Source organism: Lithobates pipiens, unplaced genomic scaffold (assembly GCF_037356315.1).
Source record: "Lithobates pipiens isolate NorthernLeopardFrog02 unplaced genomic scaffold, aLitPip1_a1.2 Scaffold_23, whole genome shotgun sequence".
NCBI lineage: Eukaryota > Metazoa > Chordata > Amphibia > Anura > Ranidae > Lithobates > Lithobates pipiens.
Window position 1 is genome coordinate 239,556,117 of NW_027507785.1, and position 24,510 is coordinate 239,580,626.

Below are 24,510 nucleotides of genomic sequence, written 5' to 3' on the forward strand. Positions count from 1 at the left end.
GCCCACTGATTACTTACTCCTCTCCTTTTACTCCAACCTTTCAGTTCATTTTTTAAAAACATTTTTTAGAAACATCGCCTGGGGAGGAGCCTGCCACCGGATTTTCACCATCGGTTTTAAACCTATGATTGCCATGCAATGCACGTGATTGTGACGCAGTAGTACAGCCATTAGAGGTTTAAATCAGGTGTGAGGAGGCGACTCTGTGCCCGGTGATCTTCAACTTCTCCCATGTTGTTTAGGTAGATCTCCAGCTCTTTAAAGTTGTCTACCCCTGATGTAGTTGAAGGATCTTAAAGACATTATACAGTAAGATTGTAGTGAGCTTTACATTGGACTGACTCAAAGTACTTTTACTTGTGTTCGTTAAAAGCCTCTTGGGATATGTTTGTGTATTTATTACTGGAATGTATTAAAAAAAAAACAAAATTGCTACAGGTATACATGCAGCACACAGCAACTGTTGGATTGGGTCCCATATGACAGAGTTCTATTTACTGTGTTGTGCAGGAGGCCCTGGCCCATGCTCTCTTCAAGGACTTAAAAAGACTGGATGAACCAGAATGCTATTTCAACTCACTACCTCGGGAACTAGAAGCCAAGCGTGACCGAATGGCTTGCTTGCTTCAGGAAGCTGGACTAAAGCCAGTCATTCCAGAAGGAGGATATTTCATGATTGCAGATGTTTCTGCACTCGGTAACAAAATTAGCTTTCTCTGACTTTGTTGCATATTAACTATTTACTGCTCCAGAGTACAAATGTGTGAAATACTTGACTAACATACATATTTGCCAGCACACCACGGATTGGGAGTTTTCGCCCAAAAGGTTTTAATGGAAAAGATCACATCACAAAGGAAGGTGCAATGTTTCGGAGCCAGGCAGGACCCCTTCGTCAGGCATGTGATGTCAGGAACGTGTGCGATAGGAATATTGATCAGACTAAAATACTTGACTTTCGCCAAAGATAGACCTATCTTTGGTTGAGCTTTACTGCACATAACCTGCAGTTAATAAAAGTGTCTGTGCAGTAGTCTTAATGACTAGACAAGGGCAGATTAACAAGTACGGACTTCTGTCTGTCATAAAATATGAAATCTTGATGATTTGCCTTTAAGATCACATACAGTGGGGACGGAAAGTATTCAGACCCCCTTAAATTTTTCACTCTTTGTTATATTGCAGCCATTTGCTAAAATCAATTTAATGTCATTTTATTTTCTCATTAATGTACACACAGCACCCCATATTGACAGAAAAACAAAGAATTGTTGACATTTTTTCAGATTTATTAAAAAAGTAAAACTGAAATATCACATGGTCCTGAGTATTAAGACCCTTTGCTCAGTATTTAGTAGAAGCACCCTTTTGATATAATACAGCCATGAGTCTTTTTAGGAAAGATGCAGCAAGTTTTTCACACCTTGATTTGGGGATCCTCTGCCATTCCTCCTTGCAGATCCTCTCCAGTTCTGTAGTTCTGTCAGGTTGGATGGTAAACGTTGGTGGACAGCCAATTTTAGGTCTATCCAGAGATGCTCAATTGGGTTTAAGTCAGGGCTCTGGCTGGGCCACTCAAGAACAGTCACGGAGTTGTTGTGAAGCTACTCCTTCATTATTTTAGCTGTGTGCTTAGGGTCATTGTCTTGTTGGAAGGTAAACCTTTGCCCCAGTCTGAGGTCCTGAGCACTCTGGAGAAGGTTTTTGTCCAGGATATTCCTGTACTTGGCTGCATTCATCTTTCCCTCGATTGCAACCAGTCGTCCTGCTCCTGCAGCTGAAAAACACCCCCACAGCATAATGCTGCCACCACCATGCTTCACTGCTGGGACTGTATTGGACAGGTGATGAGCAGTGCCTGGTTTTCTCCACACATACCGCTTAGAATTAAGGCCAAAAAGTTCTATCTTGGTCTCATCAGACCAAAAAATCTTATTTCTCACCATCTTGGAGTCTTTCAGGTATTTTTTAGCAAGCTCCACGCGGACTTTCATGTGTCTTGCACTGAGGAGAGGCTTCCGTTGGGCCACTGCCATAAAGCCCTGACTGGTGGAGGGCTGCATCGATGGTTGACTTTCTACAACTTTCTCCCATCTCCCAACTGCATCTCTAGAGCTCAGCCACAGTGATTTTTGGGTTCTTCTTTACCTCTCTCACCAAGGCTCTTCTCCCCCTATAGCTCAGTTTGGCCAGATAACTAAGCTCTAGGAAGGGTTCTGGTCTTCCCAAACGTCTTCCATTTAAGGATTATTTAAGTATTGTAACCTTGGCCACATTTGTGCCTTGCCACAATTCTGTCTCTGAGCTCTTCAGGCAGTTCCTTTGACCTCATGATTCTCATTTGCTCTGACATGCACTGTGAGCTGTATGGTCTTATATAGACAGGTGTTTGGCTTTCCTAATCAAGTCCAATCAGTATAATCAAACACAGCTGGACTCAAATGAAGGTGTAGAACCATCTCATGGATGATCAGAAGAAATGGACAGCACCAGAGTTAAATATGAGTGTCAGAGCAAAAGGTCTGAAAGCTTTTCTTTTTTAATAAATCTGCAAAAATGTCAACAATTCTGTGTTTTTCTGTCAATATGGGGTGCTGTGTGTACATTAATGAGGGAAAAAATGAACTTTAAATGATTTTAGCAACATAACAAAGAGTGAAAAATTTAAGGGGGTCTGAATACTTTCTGTCCCCACTGTACCTATCTAAAGGACAGCTGTTCCTGTTTCGCAGCTTAAGAACACACTCATTTGCTCTTGTAATGTTGTGTTAAAGATCCAAATGCTTTGTGGGGTTATAACAATTTGCTGTATGTTTTCTTTATTGGGCACATTTATAACAAAGAGCAGATATCACGTTGGTCTCGGTTATACTCTACTAGGTTTCATCATGCTGCAACCTGCATTTTACATTCATGAAATAAAATGCAGAACATGGAGTAAAGCCTTCAGTGTCCTACAAAGTCCTGCCTAATGAAGCAGGAAGAACTCTGTGATTGGAGTAGAGCCAGTCACATACATTTGACAGGTCAAGTTACTGGGTTCTCTCGTCTCAGATTTGTAAACCCCATCCCTGTGCTTTATAAATCTACCATACTGCTTATGGCCACAGAGGAGTGGTGACAGAACAACGGACAACATGACATGCCTGCTTTTAAAATGAATCTGTGCTTGACCCATGCAGGGCAGTTATTTGGGTTGGGGGTGTTGCAATAAAAACAGGGTTCAACCATAAATTTTTACCATCCTCCAACTGCAAGTGTAAACTAGGCCTAAAGGAAAGCCCTGTGTATTCTACAAGTCACTGAAGTTGTAGCTTACATAGGGCTATGATGTGTTACTCCATGCCTGAGTTTTTCTTCAGCTCCCCTTGTTGAACACAATGGGAGAGTGGATAAAAGGGTAAGTATATACACAATGTAATTCGCTCTTTAGTGAGAAATGCAGGTGTAAACGATGCATTAAAGCTTGAATGGGCAAAATAGAGGCTTGCTTTAAGAGTAGCTAACTTGTGCAGTAATACTTAATAATTACCGTATTTATCGACGTATAACATGCACCCCAAGTTTTTAGGAGGGAATTTTAAGGAAAAAAACTTTTAGTTGGGAAGTTTAAGGAAAAAAAAATACATTTAAATGCCCATCAATGCAGCCTTATCAGTGTCCACCTGCAGCCTTGTCCATCATTGCACCCTTGTCAGTGTCATTTGCAGCCTTGTCATGCAGCCTTGTCAGTGTCATATGCAGCTTTGTCATGCAGCCTTGTCCATCGTTGCACCCTTGTTGGTGTCATATGCAGCTTTGTCATGTAGCCTTGTCCATCGTTGTACCCTTGTCAGTGTCAATTGCAGCCTTGTCCATCATTTGCAGCCTTGTCAGTTGTTTTCTTTTGTTTTGTTTTTTTCAAATGGCGCCACCGAGATACAGAGCCGGATGTCCTGTGTATCTCGGTGACGCTCGATAGTTATCGACCGTTCTCGGCAGCTTTCGGCTGCCGAGAACAGCCAAAAGCCGCTGAGAACGGCTGAGAGCGAGCGAAAGCTGTGGAGAAGGGCTAAAGGCAGCAGAAAGCCACCAGGAAGGGCCGAAGGCAGCAGAAACCCACCCAGAGGCTCAGAACGGCGGAGGATCGGCGTATAACACGCACCCACGATTTTAAGGGAAAAAAGTGCGCGTTATACGCCGATAAATACGGTTTAATCCTAACATCACGCTGACAGGGTTGCGTACTCCAGTAGTGATAAAATCCATACTTTCAGAGCAGGCTAAACAAAGCATGTTGTATACCTTAAATGGTATGAACTATATAAGGCGCTGTAGGGAGTAATTAATAGCTAAACAAGAGACAAATTTGTGAAATGAGACCCTGGGAATCGGTCAGTGATTGTCTAATATTAAGTTCTTCTGTGCTACAGTGACACCTAGTGCTCATTTAGTAGGCTTCACAAGGCACTAAATACAGCAATATTGATGGTTCAAGTAAAACAAAATAAGATCCACTTTGAAATTTACATATTTTCTGCTAAAAGGTGATGCAAGCAAAACATGATTCCAAATTACATGTTAAAGTAATTAGTGTGTTTTTGATTCTGAGGATTCACAGCCACACTAGAATACAGAAGAAGATATAGGAATGCAGAACAAATATATTATGTAATGGATCAGCGCTCAACCAGACTGCTGTTAAATATTTATGGCTTTATTTTTGTGTTGAAGGTGTGGATCTTTCTGAAGTAAAGGATGATGAACCTTATGATTACAAATTTATAAAGTGGATGATTAAAACTAAGGTGGGTAATGCAGTGTTTATAAAATTGTTCAAATGCTAATTGCAGTATACTTGTGTCAAAGCAAAGCTTTCTTTTTTTTTAGCTTCCTGCTCTGTTTTTATAGTGTAAAGCATGCAACACACTGGGGGTTATTTACATGGTGCAAAATCTGTTGCAGCTCTGCATAGAAACACATCAGCTTCCAGGTTTTATTGCCATAGCTTAATTGAACAATCTGAAGTTAGAAGCTGATTACTACTAGCTGCAACCGATTCTGAGTGTTCCCCCCACATTTGAATGTTTTCAAACCGTTATTAGCAAATAACAAATTTTAACAATTTATATATTTGAAATATATTTTAGAAATTGGCTGCTATTCCAGTAACGGCATTTTGTGGAGCTGAATCCAAGAAACGGCTTGAAAAGTATATCAGATTCTGTTTTATTAAGGTAGGTCTATATGGTATATTAAAATTGTCAGATGATATAACACTACCTGCTATTAAATGTAATCCACAAGATTACTTTTCTCTAAATGAAGTGAATATGATTTCAAGCTAAATACCATTCTGATGGTGGCTGCTATTTTGCCTGATCATACATTTTTTTTTATCAATACTTTAGTTAGTAAATGTATTCTCTATTGCGCTACACTACATTACTGTTGCCCATTTATTTTGAATGGACCACAACCTAAATCGCCCCTGCTTTATTATTTTTCATTACAGCACACCACGATATACATTATGCATAGCAGTGTGCCATAGCACAAGTGTGTTCTGAATGTGTGCTAGGGTGTCATTCAAAAAAATATGTGGTAAAGTATTACTGGACTCATAAAATTCCTGATGGTGCACCCCATTCAAACATTACTGTTGTTTTTAACTCAAAGTGTAAGTAAACCCTTTTCTGACACTTGTACCTACAGGTAAGCCTATATTAAGGGTTACCTGTAGGTACAGTGAATATCTCCTAAACTTGCACGGTCACGCATGTGCTCTAAAGGGACGGCATACCCGTGCCATCCCTTCAGAGCTCCGTGCCGCAGTCTGTGACGTCATTGGGGCGTGGCCAATCAGAGTACACAAACCTGGAAGGAAGACTGAGTAAAGATGAAAGCACTTGTTAGCAGTGCTAACATCTAAGGTTAGCAGGGCTTCCTTCTAAGGGAAGTATATTTCTTAGTGTGCTAGTATGCGGTGCATACTAGCACATTATGCCTTTACCTTGCAGGCTTTAAAAAGAAAAAAAAACTGGTGTGGTTTACTGCCGCTGTAAAGTGGAACTATAGGCAAAACTTTTTTTCTCTAGTCATCTTCCAGGACGGCATACCTGAGAGATGACTGGTCCACCTAACAGGAAACGCAATCAACACATGAGGTTAAAAGGCCCCTCCCTTCCCCCTGCACCTCAGTTCTTGATTGTGTTTCCCGGAAGTGAAATGTTTGTTATTTTTGTGTCAGACCTGAAGTCGGTAGTGGACGCCCCCCCTTGGGAGCAGGATGCCAAAGCTTCTGGGCGGCTTCACTTCCGTTTCCGGTCTATGCCAAAATGGCAAATCCAGAGACACTAGAGGCCAAATTGATCCTTCCAGCAACAGGACTCCAGCAAAATGGCACCAGTCGGCAGCGTCCTGGCCATAAAAGTCCGGTGGAGACAGGCGGAGGCCCCACAGGCCCCTCTCACCTTCTGGATCCTCACAGCAGTGCTCCTTGGAAGACGGAACCAGCTGGGACCAGGAATATAAAGAGAGGAGGACACAGCGGTGGCTGCAACCCATGAGGAGACCACGGGTGACGAGTCTTCCTCTGTTTGGCAAGCAGTGGCTTAAGAGGGGTCTTGGGGGGGTTAGGAGAAAAAGTACCGCCTGGAAATATGGGTGCTGTCTTGTGTTTTGTCTCCTTAGAACCCAGTGGATCTGTTCAAGGGGCCCACAAGGCCAAAGGCAAAAATCCCCCTCCCTCTAGAACAAAAAGGTGTGGGTATTACAATGAAAAGCTTCCACAAGATCATGTGAAACCTTTTTTGTTAGATGCATACATAAGTTGTCAGAAAAGGAAACCTCACAGGTTAGGAGGGACTTCCTTATAGTGCAGTCAGAGATGCTTTCTACGCTCCAATCTCTGAAAACGGTTATAGCAGCTAGAGAAGGGCGTAGCACTAGTGGACGAGAGACTCTGTCTTCTAGAGAAGGTATACATCCTCTCCAAGGGGGTACATCCGACAGAAATCCGAGAATCCCACAGAGGCTTCCCTTCTTTCTCACTTCGGGAGTAGATGAGTTTGAGGATCCAGAGGAGTAGGATGAAAGCTCATTAGAGGAGGGGGAAAACTCAGACTCTGAGAGCCAGGATAATGATAGTCTTAGCCCCTGTACACATGGTCGGACATTCCGACCGAAAATGTCCGATCGCACCGTGTCGTCGGATAATCCGACCGTGTGTGGGCTCCATCGGACTTTTTCCGCCAGAATGTCCGACCAACAAAGTTTGAGAGCTGGATATAAAATTTTCTGATAACATGATCCGATCGGACTTTGTCCGATCATTTGTAGAAAATTCCGATCGGACAAAGTGCCACGCATGCTTAGATCAAATTACGAGACCAAAGCTATTGGCTACTAGCCACAACGTAGTCCTGTCGCAACGACCGAACGCCATGATGTTCTGAACGATTGGATTTTCCGACAACTTTGTCTGACCGTGTGGATGCAACATCAGTTTCGGACAAAATCCGTCTGAAAAAATCGGATGGATTTTGTTGTCGGAATATCCGACCGCATTTACAAGGGCCTAGACTTAATAGACACCTCTTTCCTGTGGAGGACATGAGGCAGTTTCTCAGGGCAATCTATGCCTCTGAGCACATCCCAGAGCCTCCAGTTCAGGCGACAGACCGGGATAAGATGTACAGGGAATTGGGGAAACCTCAGTCCAAGGTATTCCCAGTTCATCAAACTCTCAAAGAGGTCATTTTGAGAGAAAACTTGGAAGACGAGGTTTCCCTTTGGGGAGGAAGAAGAGAAGTTCTTCAAGACCCCCAAATTAGATGCAGCCCTTTCACAGGTCTCTTAAAAATCAGATTTGTCTTTTGAGGACTCGGTTAACATTAAAGACCAAATGAACAGAAGGGCTGAAACGCTACTGCGAAGAGCGTGGGATGCCAATATGGAAGACATGGCTCCTCCTTTGGCATCAGCCTGCGTAGCAAGGAATGTGGCTGCTTGGCTAGGCAGGCTCTCCGGCCATGTTACTAGAGGGAATAATTCCAAAGAAGTCAGACTCTAGATATAATAAGCAAGGCTGTGGCATACTTGGCAGATGCGGCAGTGGAAACTGTCATGACCACAGCCAAGTCAATGGCCCTTCTTAACTCCACAAGAAGGGCAGTATGGGTTAAGTCATGGGAAGGGAACCATATGTCCAGGTCACAGCTCTGTGGGTTGCTCTTTGAGGGTTTCCAGCTTTTTGGGCCTGGCCTGGCCTGGATCAGGTCCTATCATGAGAAGAAAGGAAGGCAAAATGTTTTTTTTGTGCACCCCATAACCCGGCCCAATTTAAGGCCAAGAAGGACGCGAGCAGAAGGTGGGGGAAGGGATAGAGCAAACAGAAGGGTGACCTGCTCTTTTATGGACCTAAAGACACCAGCAAGCGGTCAAAGTGATGCCAGCATCAGGGTAAGGGGGAAACTTTCTCACTTTGCCCCTCAGTGGAGGAAGATCTCCGAAAGAACCTATATCTTACAGATTCTGATAGAGGGATATCAGCTGGAACTTCTCTCCCCCCCTCAACTTTTTCCTGATCCATCACCCCAAGGATCCTTTGAGGGCAGCAGAGTTGATGGATAACTTACAGGAATTGGCGGACCAGGAGGTGATCGTCCCCGTTCCATCGGAAGATCTCTACCAGGGATTTTACTCCCATGTTTTTGTAGTCCAAAAACCATCATGGAAATTTCGCCTGATATTAAACCTCAGAAAGCTGAACAGGTTTTTGCGACAAAAGAGCTTCCAGATGGAGAGCATATACACTGTGCGCAAGCATCTATTGAAGGATGCCTTTATGGCCACAATAGATCTGAGGGGTGCATATCTCCATGTCTCGATTGGGAACACCAATCCCTGTTGAGGTTTGCAGTCTTTTACGAGCAAAGGGATACAACACTGGCAATTCCGAGCTCTTCCCTTTGGGTTAACTGCAAGCCTAAGAGTTCTCACAAAGGTCCTGGCAGAGGCTGTAGCTTACCTGCATCTACAGGGGGGTATCCCTTTTATACCCTAGCTAGATGACCTCCTGATCTATGGGCAGTCTCTAGAACAAGTGAGAGCAGACTTAGACAGAGTGATCCTCACTTTGGAGACCTTGGGCTGGATAGTGAATCGGGAGAAATCATCTCTCGTACCATCTCACATAAAAAATCTTCCTAGGATTTTTGGTGGGCGCAGGGGCTAGAAAATTTTTCTCAATGGAGGAAAAAAGGTAAGTGGTAACAGCAGTTTTCCCTCTAATGGAACCCAGGGACTGCGCTATCGCAGACAGGTTATGAGGGTCCTAGGCCTAATGACCTCCTGTATTCCAGCAGTTCCCTGGGCTCAGCTCCATTCCAGTGAGTTGATGTTTTTCCTTCTATCCTCCTAGGAAAAAGAGGGTGTCACTGGACGGAAAGGTGTCCATTCCAGCAAGGGTAAGGGCCTCCCTAAATTGGTGACTGGGTCCTGACGGGCTCACGCTGGGTTTTCCCTGGGCCCAGTGGAACCCTATAAAGATTACCACTGATGCAAGTGCTTGGGGTTAGGGAACTCACTTGGGGGGACCTCCAAACACAGGGATCCTGGACCCCGAAATTCTTGATACTTAAGTTAGCCTTTTTACTGGCCATCACTACAGCCAGAAGGGTGAGCGACCTACAGGCCTTGTCGATTAAAGAGTCTTTTCTGTTCGTACTGGAGGATAGAGTGGTGCTGAGGCAAGACCCACTATTTATTCGAAAGGTTGCATCCCAGTTTCATAGATCTCAAGAGATCACTCTGCCCTCCTTTTGTGAGAACCTAAAAAACGAGGGAGAGGAAAAATGTAAGTTATTAGATGTCAGGAGTTGTTTGCTGACATACTTGGAGTAAAAGACTTCAGGAAGTCGAGCCGCCTTTTGCTTCTATTTAGCAGCCCTAGAAAGGTAGGGCAGGCATCTAGATCTACAGTGGCTAGGTGGATCAGACAGACCATAGGAATGGCTTATGAGCAGAGAGGTTCCCCAGTACCTGTTAACCTTTAAAGCCCATTCAACGAGATCTTTGGCGGCCTCTTGGGCAGAAAGAGCGGGGGCTTCAATAGAAGAGATCTGTTAAACAGCCACATGGTTGAAGCAGGACACCACCTCAAAGCACTATAGAGTGGAACTGTTATGGCCTCGGGATCTGATGTTTAGAGGGAAGGGTCTTGCAAGTGGTGGTCCCACCCTAAGGTAGGCCTTGAACTTCTTGTCCATCCTCTCAGGTGTGCTGTCCTGAAAGATGACTAGAGAAAATTGACAGTTACTTACCGGTAACTGCTTTTCTAAGATACCTTCCAGGATGGCAGGCCTACTTCCCACCCCTGGTTTGATGCTTAGGGAAGAGTTTCTCTCTGGCACCCGGATAACCTATTGCTTTGGTAGAACTGAGGTGCATGGGGAAGGGAAGGGGCCTTTTAACCTCATGTGTTGATTGTGTTACCTGTCAGGTGGACTAGTCATCTCTCAGGTGTGTCTTCCTGGAAGATATCAGTAAGAGATAGAGATGGAGAACAGGCACAGACAGTTATTTGATAATTCCAACACCCTCCTATTACTTTTCAGGGGACAACCCAAAATTTGGCATTGTCTTTTGCTTTCACTTTTAATGATCATGGTAAACAGGACAACTAAAGAGGGTGACTCTTCCTAAGGGAGGCACAGACTGCAATAAAGGCCTAATTGGGGTTCTAAACCCTCTTCACATTATCCAATACAAAATTAAGTTTTGCCTTAATACTTTAAGCACAGAGGATACAACTCAGCTATACAGATGTCTACAATGCCAGCTATATCTCCAAAGTTGATAGAAAACTTGTAGTATTTTCTGAATGGCTCTTTATATTAGACTTGAAGGCCATGGTGTTCATGGGTTTGTGTTTAGAGCTCTGCATTTTTCAAGACCATTGTAGTTTCTTTATCCAGACTGGAAACTTGGAAAGTGAGATTGAGGTTGCAAACACAAGACAGTGGGGTTGATTTTACTAAAACTGGAGAGTGCAAAATCTAGTACAGCTGTGCATGGTAGCCAATCAGCTTCTAACTTCAGCTTGTTCAATTAAGTTTTGACAAAATAACTGGAAACAAATTGGTTTCTGTGCACAGCTGCACCAGGTTTTGCACTTCATGTTTTAGTAAATCAAACCACCAGTGACCAGAAACTGCAGTTTCATCTAGATGGTTCATTGGTTCTCAATGCTGGGAGCCCGATGGTAGCAGATTTGGTAGAGGGCTGTTGGGGAAAAAAAAATCCTACATTTCACTTTCTAATTAGCCTAAATACACTGTTCAAAAAAATTAAAGGAACACTTTGAAAACACATCAGATCTCAATGGGAAAAAATATCATGCTAGATATTAATACTGATATGGACTGGGTAATGTGTTAGGAATGAAAGGATGCCACATCGTTTGATGGAAATTAAAATTATCAACCTAGGGCTGAATTCAGAGACACCCTGAAAGTCAAAGTGAAAAAATGATGCAGCAGGCTAGTCCATATTGCTGAAATTTCATTGCAGCAACTCAAAATGGTACTCGGTAGTTTGTAGCCCCCACGTGCTTGTATGCATGCTTGACCACATCGGGGCATGCTGCTAATGAGACGACAGATGGTGTCCTAGGATATTTGCTCCCAGATCTGGACCAGGGCATCACTTGAGCTCTTGAGTAGACAGAGGTGCAACCTGTCCGCATCAGATAGTCCGAAACACAATGTCCCAGAAGTGTTCTATTGGATTTAGGTCAGGTGAGAATCCAGGCCATTTAATGGCATCAATGCCTTCATCCCCCCAGGAACTGGCTACATAATACTCTTGCCACATGAGGCTGTGCATTATTCTGCATCAGCATAGGGTATGACAGTGGGTTCAAGGAATTCAGCCCTCTGTAGGTTGATCATTTTTATTTCCATCAAACGAAGAGGCATCCTTCAGTTTCTAACACATTACCCGGTCTGTTTATTTTGAGGTTTGCCCTCCTGTGTTATCACCCTGTCACATGCCTTCCCAGGGGAAGACTATAAGCAGCTGCGTCAATGCTTATTGTGTCAGCATACTCTGCCACGGTCACCTTCTAAAATTTTAACCTAAGAAATTACATGCAGCTGCCATTGAAGTGAGTACATATGTTCAGGAAGTGACTGCAAAGAAGCTTTAGGAAGTCAGCAGTACTAGGATGCAAAAAATAATGAAAAGTGGCCATAGTATTTTTCTAACCTCTTGCTGCCTGTCTGGCATCTCTTTAAACAGTTCTGAACACTCGGGGGTTAGGAAGTATTGGTGATCATGTGACCACTTTCACTATGACGAGAGGATTGGAAGCTGGTCTTCAATCCAGACCGGGAACTGAGTCTTTTGGTCTTTGCTGGATCGCTCAATAGCACGATCTCAAAACATAAACTTCGGGTGCCCCACTACACTTATGTGCTGCATGTGGGCATTAAAGCCCACCCTCTTGCTGCCACACATATGTGTCACAAAGGGATTAAGAGGAAAAAAAGCACCATGCTAATTTTTTATGATGCATAGAATTTGTAGCAAAATAAATGTCACCCGTTGGGGTCAACATCTACTTTTAACTGACTCCCAAACCAAGCAATAATCCTATACTGATCTTTGCAGCAGAAGGCTACTGAAGAATGGGCTCCACTACATTTTCCTAAAACTCAGATTATATTAAACTGAGTGCCTATAGCACCAGTCCCTTTCTTGCCTGGATTGCAATGGTATATATTGCAGTGTAATGGTGTTACCTCCTTGGTGTACTTTATAACTTTTCTGATATGTTACTTTATCGAAAGGATTATAGAATGAGGGTAAATCCAAATATTTCTTTATTACAGCGAGATGAGACATTGGATGCCGGTGAGAAGATCTTGAAGAACTGGAATAAATTAAATTGACAGACTTGATTAGACCAATTTACAAGCAATGACTATCCTAAAACTGTATTCACTGTTCTGGTGCTGGGATCTGACAAACATCGGACAAATGTAATTGGTACTGCTGTTTTATTTAGATTGTTCTTTTCATGGAAAGGGAGCTGTAAATAAAATCATTATCTAATTTTTATACTGCTTATGAAGTGATTCTTCCAGGTATCTAGATCTTGATTTTTTTAATACCCTCCTTCTTAAGTTGGCCATACAAGCAGTCTGATTGTACATTCGAATTTAGATTAACCAAACATTATGAAGTGTTATGGCTGCATATCTGAATGTAAATTAAAGGGATTTTTTTTTTAAGCAAATAAAAAATTGTTGGTAAATCTAAACAAGATTCAAAAGATTGTTCAGTAAGATGTGTGGCCAGCTCTATAATGCTCAATAATGTTCAGTATTTTCAGTCATTTGTTAAATATATGAGTAAAAGAGAATGCCTTACAAGTCATTGAATCTGCTGACTTGTTGAAAATAATTGCACTGCTTGTACATTTGTTAAACTGAGGTACTGAATGATTCAAACGGGGATCTCCCTTTAGTGGTTACTCTACAAATCTCTAAATGTAAAATGCACCTTTGGTGCTGTCAAATCAATGTTCTACTTACCTTTCCAGAATCTGGCAAAATATTGCTGATGTGGCAGTACACTGGCTTGTCATAATCTCCCTGGCTGGGTCTGTACATAAGCGGTGTGCTGTCCAGTCATTTGTATGGAGCGCTCTAGAGTAGGGGTCCCCAACCCCTAAGGAGTGTGACAGAGGGGTGGGCAGCATCAGAGCGAACCACCACAACCTGCACTGCCACCCTCCCACCACCGTAGGGCGACCGCTCTCCTTCCAGCACCACTACTCCCTTCTCTTTCTGTGGTCACATTAGGCAATGAGCTATGGAGAGGAGGGGGGGAAAGGGGAGGGGAGAAGAGCCGAGGTCAAAAAGTATTGGGGGGAGCCCTATGCACCACTACTGCACACTCCCTTCCCCTGGTGACAGGCTCCACAAACCCAACCCCCCCCCAGGCTGCCTGCTCCATTCTGGCTTTGGGGGCCAGTATCTGCAAAATGGGGAGAGGAGCGCCAAAGATCCCAATAATATAGTGTAGTATGCTGATTTATTAGTTGGAAAAAGTCGACTACACAGTGGACTCAGCAGCTGCGGCTGTGGATTTAGCCACCACAGCTCCACTCTTGGTATTGCTGCCTGCACTCACACAGGAGCTCAGGGTTCGCTCCTCCAGCTGCTTGTCATCGCTATCCACTTTTTGTCTAGCTTTTAAAGCAAAATGTAATGTGTGATGGGTTATTTTCCCTCCTCCTGTTTTGAATTTGCCAGACACCTAGCCCTTAGTACATGGCAGGTATTGGTTTGGTTTGGCATTTATATGTGCTCTTCCTAACACCTTGGATCTCCTGTGCTCATTGGAGAGCCTTCTTCAAAGGCTCTTGTCCACAAGGAAACCTCAACTTGAAGGTTAGTCCATTAAAAGGTCCCTATTAAGAATCCATTGCTTCTGGCAGCTATAGTTCTCGCGTGGCTCCCCTATTTTGTTCTCCGTTGCCCCCTTTTTCCACTGCTTCATGGGGACAAAGTACATCACAAACAAAAGATTTTCCAGCACACTTCCCAGCCAGCCTGCAAAACAACCAAATTCACCCCAACAGTTTATGTTAAAAACAGAAGGTTATGTTTGCACACATTTGCAAATATATGCGTAAGCTGCAGTGCTTACGCCAAGGGACCTCTATATATTGCGGTCCCAATTCTAAATTTCCAGAGTCTCCATAGTAGGAGCACATATAGTATAAAGATGAATTGATTAAGGGCCGGTATGCCTGGAGGGAGCCCATCCCTTCTTAAAGGCACAGGGATGCATGTGTTGCCCAGCAAGAGCACAATGGCAATAAAGGCATTTAGTGCGTATCTACACCCAATTCGTCCAACTGTACAGAAAAAGAGGCAACCACCCCAACCTATAACTGGCCTTTTATAGGTTGAAGTGGTTGCCACTTTTTTGTACAGATGAGGACAATGTATCCTGGAAGCTGGTTCTTCTTTCTTCTTCTCCTTTTTCTTCTTTCTTCTCCTCTTTCTTCTTTCTTCTTCTCCTCTCTCTTCTCCTCTCTCTTCTCCTCTTTCTTCTCCTCTTTCTTCTTTCTTTCTTTCTTCTCTTTTTGGAAAGGACACCATCCATTGTCCTTCCCATGTCCTACCGTGTCACACAATTTTTGCTTCACCTTTTATGTGGCTGGGTGGTTATTTTGCCCTCTTTCTTGGGCTTCTGCCCTCAAGGAATGAGTTCCTCCTTCCCTATCTGAGCGAATTCTCACAGAAGTGTTGGGATTTTTGGGCTTTTTCGGTGTCGGGCATCTGTTTTTATGCACATGTTGTGGAGCCACCACCTGATCCTCTCTCCAGTTTCAAAGCCCCGGTGCCTATCTGCTGATACGTGTTTGAGCCGCAAGGTGCTTCTGCTGTCACCTGCTTGTTCAGGTTTGTTGACCCTGCTTTTTTTTTTTGCTGTAGGAGGCCCCTTGTTCCTTTTTTGTTGCCCACTCCTGGACTCATTGCATGGGGATGTCCAGAGGCGGACTGACAAATCATGGGGCCCCCGGGCAATAGGAGATTATGGGGCCCCCAGGCAATCAGACATTATGGGGCCACACAGTATACACAAACACACACACGCACACAGTATACAATCACACAGTATACACAGACCTGTTTCTATTGGCTGAGAAGGTACTGGAGAGGTGGGGCAGCTATAATCTCTGGATTTTTAGTCCAAAAGTATGTCGGTAAGGGACATTTCAGAGACAGATGTAAAAAAACACAGATTTTTACATACTTTCCCTGGTTTTACTGAGGCTGGCAACCCTGGTGGGGCTCCCTAGTGGCACGGGGCCCTCTGGTAGTGCCTGAGTGGCCCAATGGTCAGTCCGCCCCTGGGGATGTCCCACAGTCTAAGAATCAATTCTTGTGTCCTGTATGTTTACTATAGTAGAAATTTTATGTACCTTTTTAAATATCTTGGAATACATTACAGAACACATTCCTTCCCTCTTTCCTCTGTGATCTTCTTACTGCTTGCTAACAAACTGGAACCTCAATGAGTGGATGAAGTTATATGGATACACTGGGGGTGGACCTAGCAAAGCTATTGCCAAAAAAAAAATTACTTAACGGTGGCAGCATATACCCCATAGTCTAAAGGTGGCAATAGATGGAACAAAATTTGACTGGTTCAGCAGGGACTGATTGAATTTAGATGTGTGTCAAATTCTGTTTAACAGCCCTGTTAGATAAGTCGATTTGATCGGTGGCTGCAGTGCTGATCTGTGTAATCTGACAGTGGGGAGTCTCTGTGCTGTTAGAATACAATAGTGCAGCAGGGAGGATTCCCCCATCCACCTTAAATGTAGTGGGTGAATGCGGAATGAAAAACCTGAACCTTATATGACCAGCTTAAAAATCAATTCCTATGTCCTCTATTGTACTTCAAGTTATGAAATTTACAGGTACATTGAAATTCCTAATTCAAATACTGTACATTTTGTTAATTTTTGCAACAAGCCTTTAATAGAAGCTTTATATGAGAAACCTAATCCTGGCATCAGTCTGTGAGAATGTAAGCGAGAAATTGGATAGTGGAAATCCTGTGGACATAGCTTATCAAGGTTTTGCTGAAGCATTGATACTGTACCTCCTCGATGTTTGATCTAAAAAACAAGGTCTGTTGGAGCTGATGCAATTGTATGTACGGATAAGAAACCTGTACATCAGTTGGTCCTGAGAGAGAGATAATTGACTCCTTCTCTAAAGCCAGCCATACATGAATTGAAATTCGATCGGTTCAGCAGGGACCAATTAACTTCTGTACAACCACCCTGTTGAATGTTTGCTGCTCGATCAGTGCTGCACTATAGCTGGCAGTGCTGATCAGTGTATTCCAATGACAGGGACCCACCATCCGAATACAAAGGCACAGCGGGTTGGAGGGGGAAAAAATCATCTATGGGCTGCTTAAACGGTCTAGAATTGTGAGGGGTGTGCCCCGGGGTTCTGTTCAATTTATTTATGACACAGAGGCTGGAATTTTAAGCTCAATTTCTGTGTTTGTCGATTATACAGGGAAATACATTTTTTTTTTTAACCAAGCCAAAGTTTATTGAGCATTCAAAAAAAAAAGAGTAGACATAATAATATACAGTCGAGAACTGGTGCAACAGGCACCAAATATCAGGAAGGAGAGAATAGTCTATGTCTGACATAGTAAGAGAAAAGACACAGTGTACACGGTACAATATCCATAAGCAGTATACAGGTGAACACCACAAGGCCCCCAGAAGGACACCCCAAGAGGTGACAGCCCACCCCCTCCTCACACACCCGGCACCTCATCACACACAGCTGAGGGAACTCTCTAGCCACCTATCCCAAATTTTGTGAAATTTCTGCGGGCATCCTCGGTTAGAGTAAATTATTTTTTGTATGGTACAGTTTGGTTGATGGCTCTCTTTCACTGCTGGATCGTTGGGGATTGGGGTTGAAGCCATAGTTGAGCTATTTGCATCCTAGCAGCAAAGAGAGCCTCTTGAAGGAAGATCCTAAGATACTTGCTCTCCTCCCGGATGGGGAGAAGGCCAAGAATGCACTGCCGTGGGCATAGAGTGAGGGGGGAGCCCATGTGGTCATGCAGAAATTGAATTATCTGTGCCCAATACCGTTGTATGGGGGGACAGGTCCATATAAGATGGTAAAAAGTGCTGGCCGCGTCTCCACATCTGGGACATACAGGGTCAAAATCGGGTTTATATTTTGATAGCCGGGTGGGGGTGACATAGGAGCGATGGAGTATATAGAGGTGAGTGAGTCTGTCCGACAACTTGGGAGATACCTCGGCGGACACCGCCAGGATCAGGGAAATACATTTTGCACTGTATGTAACATTATTACAAGAGGGTTGAGCCTCTACATGGCAGATGAGGTTCAATATTGAGAAAGGTAAAGTTGTGCCAAAATATGCATTAGGAGGGGCTACCCTGTGAGAATTAATGATGAAAAAGGATCTGGGGGTGCTTGAGGAGCCCTGACTTAGCAATAAGTTGCAATGCCAAGCTGCAGCTAGCAAAATACACTCATGCATTATAAGGCTTCTTTTAGACTGCAGCTTGGAAAAGCTCAGGACAGAGCTAAAATACAGCCAATAATTGTAATGTGCCTATACACACCGGCTCATAAACAAGAGCCGTGCATTCTTTAGTAAAAAAAAAAGAAGAAAAATCTGCAGTTTTGGTCAGTAATAAATGTGCGCAAATGTTCATTTACATATTGTGCAGAACAAAAACGTGAGAATACGTTTTTCGTGCGCGAAAATTGCTCGACGGAAAAATGCGTGCAAACCATACAAAAAAAATGTCTGAAAAAGTAGATGCTCAAACAGGAGTATCGTAAGCAAGAGACCTAAAGGGCATACATTAAAACGATAAATGAATAATTGTACCCGATTACAAAAAACTGGTTTGCCTTATTTTGAATATGCAGTTCAGTTTTGGTTATCAAGGGAGATTGAGGACCTCCGCTATGAGGATCGATTACAAGAGTAGTCATTCAAATTGGAAGAACAGGCACTTAAAAGTAGATATGATTACAAATGTACACATATATAAGATGACTTCAGTAATTGCAATAAATGGTTTACTCTAGGGTCCCTGAAAGAGACATGTGGTCACGATTCGAGGTTAGAAGGTTTAACTTTTTTTTTTTTAATTGGAAACAAAAACTTTATTGAGTTTTGTACAGAGATGCACAAGAATAATGTAAATAATATCATATACATAAATATACAACCCAGTAAAGAGAACAAAAAAACAACCCTGGTGAGTCATTTCCTTATAGAACAGCAGCGATATGTTGCCTACAAAAGCAAAAGAAAAAATGAAACAAAAAATGGGGGTGAAGAATTCCTGTGATCAGAGTAAAACTTAGATTTTTTAATATATATATAGTACATTTATCTGGAGACCCAGGTCCCAAATAATTTAGACATGCTAAAGAGTAGACCTCCTTATAGCCTTTGGCAGAGGCCCTAGAGTAAGTACTTAATGTCAACAGTAGGGGGTACACACTGCAGACTTATGATGTCGATGATGACTGTAACCACCTATCCCATATTTCGTTGTACTTGTCTGGATATCCCCTATTAACATAAATAACTCTTTTGTATGGTAGGGTGCGAAAGTAGAAGTAGCTGCTTGAATCCAAACGCGGGCTATGATCTTTCAAGCTCCAAAGTTTCATGAAGAAATTTAAGCATGTGCTTATTCGTGCCGGTGTCAGGAAATAGGCCCAAGAGACATTACCTGGGGTCCACTGCCATCGATGGGCCCATCTGGTTGTGAGGGAACTGTACTATTTGTGCCCAGAACCCACTGATGCAAAGGCAGTGCCAAAGGAGGTGTCCAAAGGTACCAGTGGAGCCCAAGCACCTAGAGCATAGGGAACTGAGAGAAGGACAAAACCTGGCCAGCCGTTCTGGAGTGTTTGTTAACTCTACATATTACTCACTGCCAGTACCTCTATTAGAGGCTAGCATACCACACTATCCAAGTCCTTTGTAAAAACAAGCACTCTAAATACCCCTTTATACCTGTCTTCAGGCCGGTCACGTGACTCGTGGCCGCTTTGCAGCTCCAAGACATTGCTTCTGTGGGAGGGGCCGTGATTTCCCTCTGATGTCAGTCTGGGAGATCCCGCAGAAACAATGCCTATAATAGAGGGGCTGGCAGTGGTAATTTTAGTGGTTTTATTTGTAATAGTAGCGTGGGGTGGGGGGGGGGGGGGTGGAGACAGAGACGCAGAAGACGCTGACATGGAGGAAGAGAAAAGAGCAGAGGGGACAGCTACGTTTGACGGAGGGACGCACTTTGACCATGGATCAGGGCGGAGCTGCCCTGGTTATCATGGTCTGTTTAGAGAGGGGATACAGGAAGTGCCAGGTTTAGTGTTTTTTTGTGTTAACAAACACTTTAAATATGCTCTATGTGTGATATATACATGCGTACGTCTATCCGACATGTTGAGAGACACTGGTTTACAGGTTTCCAGCACTTCACTTCATTCCTCATCCTCATTCCTCATCATCCTGCTCTCCAACCTCATCTACCCATCTAGTCTTTATAGAGAAAGCAGCTGGGGTGATAATCATGTCACAAAAAATGGACATAAGTTGACGTAGTTCATCTTTTTTTATTACATCCAAACCATACAGAGAGAGCAAAACCGGTTACGTACCTGAAAATTGTGTATGTAGTGCATGCCTCACTTGGAATAAGCAAAATAGCATATGGTTTGGGAGAGCGAACTCTACTTGCAATAGGGCAAATGTTTGGAATAGGAGGAGGGGGCCCAGATCGTGGTTCCTACTTAGTAGAAGCATGGGATCTGTCTCTCCTCCCATGGATTTGTATGTTTACACACACACAAATCCTCATTCTGGCTCTTGTGCCCGCTGGTCACGTGCAGTGGGCACACAAGCCTGCTACGGCTCTTAAAGGAGCTGTCGTGGGGGTACGGTGATTTGTGCAGAAGTGTCACTTTGCCGACATATATCGGCATGAGCTGGTCGGCAAGTGGATCACCTTAGTTTTGTGGAAAGGGTTCTTCACTGTTAAGCTGGCCATACATTTACATATAATTTTCTTGTTCGATTTCTTTTAAATTTACCTTCACCTATATAGGCCTATATGGCCTGCCTGATTGCATAGAAAATCTAAAGTATTCAGATGTGACCTCATATTATATGGTTTTGGTAAATCTAAAGGAAAGTTGTAGAACAAAAATTGTATAATTTATGGCAAGCCTTAGAGCAGTAAAAATGTGGAGCAACTTTCTCCAGAAATTGATACTAGCTGTGAGTGTCAATAGCTTGTAAAAAAAAAAACTGAAAATAAAGCGTGTAAAAATTACACACATAGGTTGAACTGGATGGACTTGTCTTTTTTTTTTTTCAACCATATATAGTACCATGTTGCCCGGGTCTTATATTCATTTTGGCAACAAAAGACACAGTAAGGATTATTTTCGGGTTAAGTCCATGTAATGTGCTGTCTTCTCTCCCCCTTTCTCTCCCTGCCTGACAGGAATGCTTAGTGTGAGTTAAAATGCTTGTAAAATCCTATAATCCACTCTATTACAGTAGTATATAATGTACAATGTGTGTGTTTCTGTAATATAATTGTGCCAAATACCTTCGTTTATAACCATGTTCTGCGCTCCTGTGACCCACCAGAGCTCTCTTCCCCACATTTATATTACAGAAACACACACATTGTACATTATATACTACTGTAATAGAGTGGATTATAGGATTTTACAAGCATTCTAAAATGGGGCTTATTTTCAGGGTAGGGCTTATATTGCAGCCCTTCTGGAAAATAACGCTAGGTCTTATTTTCGGGAAAACACTGTATGTAACAAAAAGATTTATATAAAAGGTATAAAATGTTTGCCTGTTTGGATACAAATTGATTGGAATTATTTAGACGGGTCCTCATATTGCAAAATTCTGGTAAATGTAAAGGAGATTGTACAGTCAGAATGTGAAGTGTATAGTGAGCTTTAGACTACCCTTGACCCCGCCGCTGCTTTAGACACCTCTGCTATATATTATTTGGAGTCCTGCAATGACACCTCCAGCATCCCACCCGCCACAGACCTCTTCTGAGGACATCAATGACCTGGACCTGCCTAAGCATCAAATGCAACCAAACAGCAATTACAATGGTCTGCGTAAAGAAAGAAATACTTTTGCTCCAAGAATATCCACTAAATCGCTTAATCCATCATCCAGGTTTTCATTGTTATCTTACCTGGTGAAGCCAATAACCTCACCTAAGTCCCTCCATCCAGGTACCCTGCTGATGCTGTATCTGTCTGCTGGGACTGCTAGTCCAGTGTGACAGATGCAACCAAAAACACTGGTTCCTAATTACTCCCCGCGGTCCATTATCAGTCCACTTATAGATCTTGAGAGGACCTCCTCAGCTGGACAGCCAAAGGGAAATATCCAGGCACTGACATAGACCCAGACGAAGGATCTCAGCAGGAAATATACAAAGAGGAGAAAGTCTCAGCACTGGAGGATCATGTAACCACGACTTTTGGTAAGTAAACAGAGCAAATATTTTTATTTATTTATTTTTAATGCCATCTATTAGCGATGTTATCCCAGAGTTGTACTTGCCAAAGCTGATTTTGTGGTTGGTTTGTTTTTTGTACACAGGTTTAAAAAAATCTGTTTTGCCATGAAGAGCACTTAAAATCCCCAGAAACATAATTTTTTTTAAAATTGGGGACCCTAGAAAATAAAATAGCGGTAGTTCCAATTTGTAATATCACACTAGCGCAACCATTTATTAAGCACAAAATTTCAGTAAAAAATACATGAACTTTAGTTTTAGGGTACATAAAGGCACTATATTACCCAGTTTTGGTAAAATATAAAAGGCTGGGTTGATGGATACTGAAAATGTCAAGCCTTAAAATCACATTCTCCCGTATAATGCTTTGTTACCCTAAATCTTCCATAGGTAATGCTTAAAAGGCCTTTTAGGTCATCAGTTTAGATGTAATCATACATAATGGGCATAGAATTATTGCACTCACTCCAGTGCGTGGAGTGATATGTAACATGCAGTGCAATCTTTTAGATCCCTGATGTCTCACCTTCCTTCCATTGAAGATAACGGAATGCAGATCTCACTCCACTATCTTCTTCCCTGGCTGCTGTGGCAGCCTAACCCCGTAATGACGTAATGCATGTTGCTTCTGCGTTTGTACTAGGTGGGGGGGAGATCAATGAACAGATGTTTGCTGACAGCACCTGCCATGCCGGTCCCAGGCCTGCCTTGGGAAATATGGCATGTGATAGGGATTGGGTGGCTGTACACCCCTGGCCACTGCCTCTGCAGCTAAAAGGTGTAGCTGTTTACTTTAGCACTCCTCATGAAAATGTGCATACAACTGCGGAAAGAGCTAAGCAAGGTCACTAAGCAACTTTTTCTCTCCTCCCAAAAACTTTTCTATGAGTACGACAACAATAACTGGAAATTTCTAGCAAAGCCAATCCAAGCTAAACGATGCATGCCCTTTGGGACGACTCAGGTAAGACCCATGTCTAACCCATGATATCGCTACACCATTCTAATCTTATTGCACCTGATTATACAAGGAATCCACACATTCCCCTCCATCTGAGGAACATATTGCTCAGCTCAGAGCTTATTTTACTACCAACAGCCCTCTGGCTATCCCTTGAGGGCGGCACACACGGGCCGAATATTGGACAGCATTGGCCAGTTCAATATAAACTGGCTGACATTCGGCCTATGTGTACAGCGGCCAGTCCGACAGAACCTGGTCGTTCAGCTGGCTTCGAAGGGGCATGACTGAAAAAAGTCCCCTGATCAGCGCTCTTAGCCAATGGCTGAGAGTGTTGACTGTGTGTTCTAGCGGGGGGGGGTCGTCCCCCTGTCAGAACACAGTAGCTCAGCGGGGGAGATCGCTGTACTGACATTGGACTCCATGTTTTCTCTCAGCATTCAACTCATTGGTGTCACCCTCTCCCACTCCAGCTTCTGAAAGCAGACATCACAGTGATACCCAAGGAGGGCAAGGATTCTTTGTGTGGCTAACATACAGTATGTCTGACCATTGACAGCCCTAATTCTGGTATCAAGCTGTGACCTCTAGGCATGTACTGGGTTAGTGTTGACCTTGCGCACAGCGATAGGGAGAGCTCATCAGTGGATGGGTGGTTTGGTGTGTTTTTTTTTTTCCTCTTCCTTTACCTTCCTCATAACAGCCCCTTGATAATGGTGTGTTTCCCTCCCAGTAGTGCCCCTGATAATGGCGAGTTTCCATTTAATCATTAAAACCTCACTTTTTTTCTTTTTTTAGGACATTATAATAGAGTTGGTCGATGTACAAGATTGTTTTCAGCATTGCTATACATATTGTATATTTGACCTTCTGGCGTGTATTGTACTTCCTTTTGCAAATACTTAATAAAATGAATATGTTAAAAAAAAAAAAAGAAGCCATACCAGTTCCGGACAATAAAAGTGCTGTGGGATTTTACTGCCCCACAACTGCTAGTGTTAACGAGCCCTTAGGTCTGGTTCACGCCTATGCATTTTGTTGTTTTCAGTTTTGCAGAAACACACCACAGTCCATTTAACATGGTTTCCTATGGATGTAGTTCACATCTGTGCATTTTATGGAAAGGACCATGTTTTTTTTTTTCTGGTTTTTAGACCCATAGACTTCAATGGTTTAAAGTGGTTGTTTACCCTAATTTTTCATTTTTACCTTAACGGTTTAGGAGATATTCCCTTTGCATGCAGCTGCTGATGTCAGCGGAGCATGCACTCTGAATGCCTGGCTGAAGGTCCGCTGCTGGACCTTGCCGGGAAGAAGACTCCCATGTGCATGCGCGGCTCTGGCCACTCACAGCACCAGAGCCGCGAAGCCAGAAGAAACG

At 43.2% G+C, this 24,510-nt stretch overlaps 1 protein-coding gene across 6 annotated transcripts in view; it reads left to right on the forward strand.

Annotated features, from left to right (window-relative positions):
• The window catches only part of KYAT3 (kynurenine aminotransferase 3), an 85,363-nt gene extending 72,261 nt beyond the window's left edge, over positions 1-13,102 (forward strand). For all 6 annotated transcript variants that reach the window (XM_077452955.1, XM_077452951.1, XM_077452953.1 and 3 more), the window contains 4 exons: positions 511-697; positions 4,714-4,787; positions 5,130-5,216; positions 12,876-13,102. In XM_077452955.1, the coding sequence (XP_077309081.1) occupies positions 511-697; positions 4,714-4,787; positions 5,130-5,216; positions 12,876-12,935 (408 nt within the window). In that variant the 3' untranslated portion in view covers positions 12,936-13,102. The remainder of the gene's footprint in view (positions 1-510; positions 698-4,713; positions 4,788-5,129; positions 5,217-12,875) is intronic.
• The last annotated feature ends 11,408 nt before the right edge of the window (positions 13,103-24,510 follow it).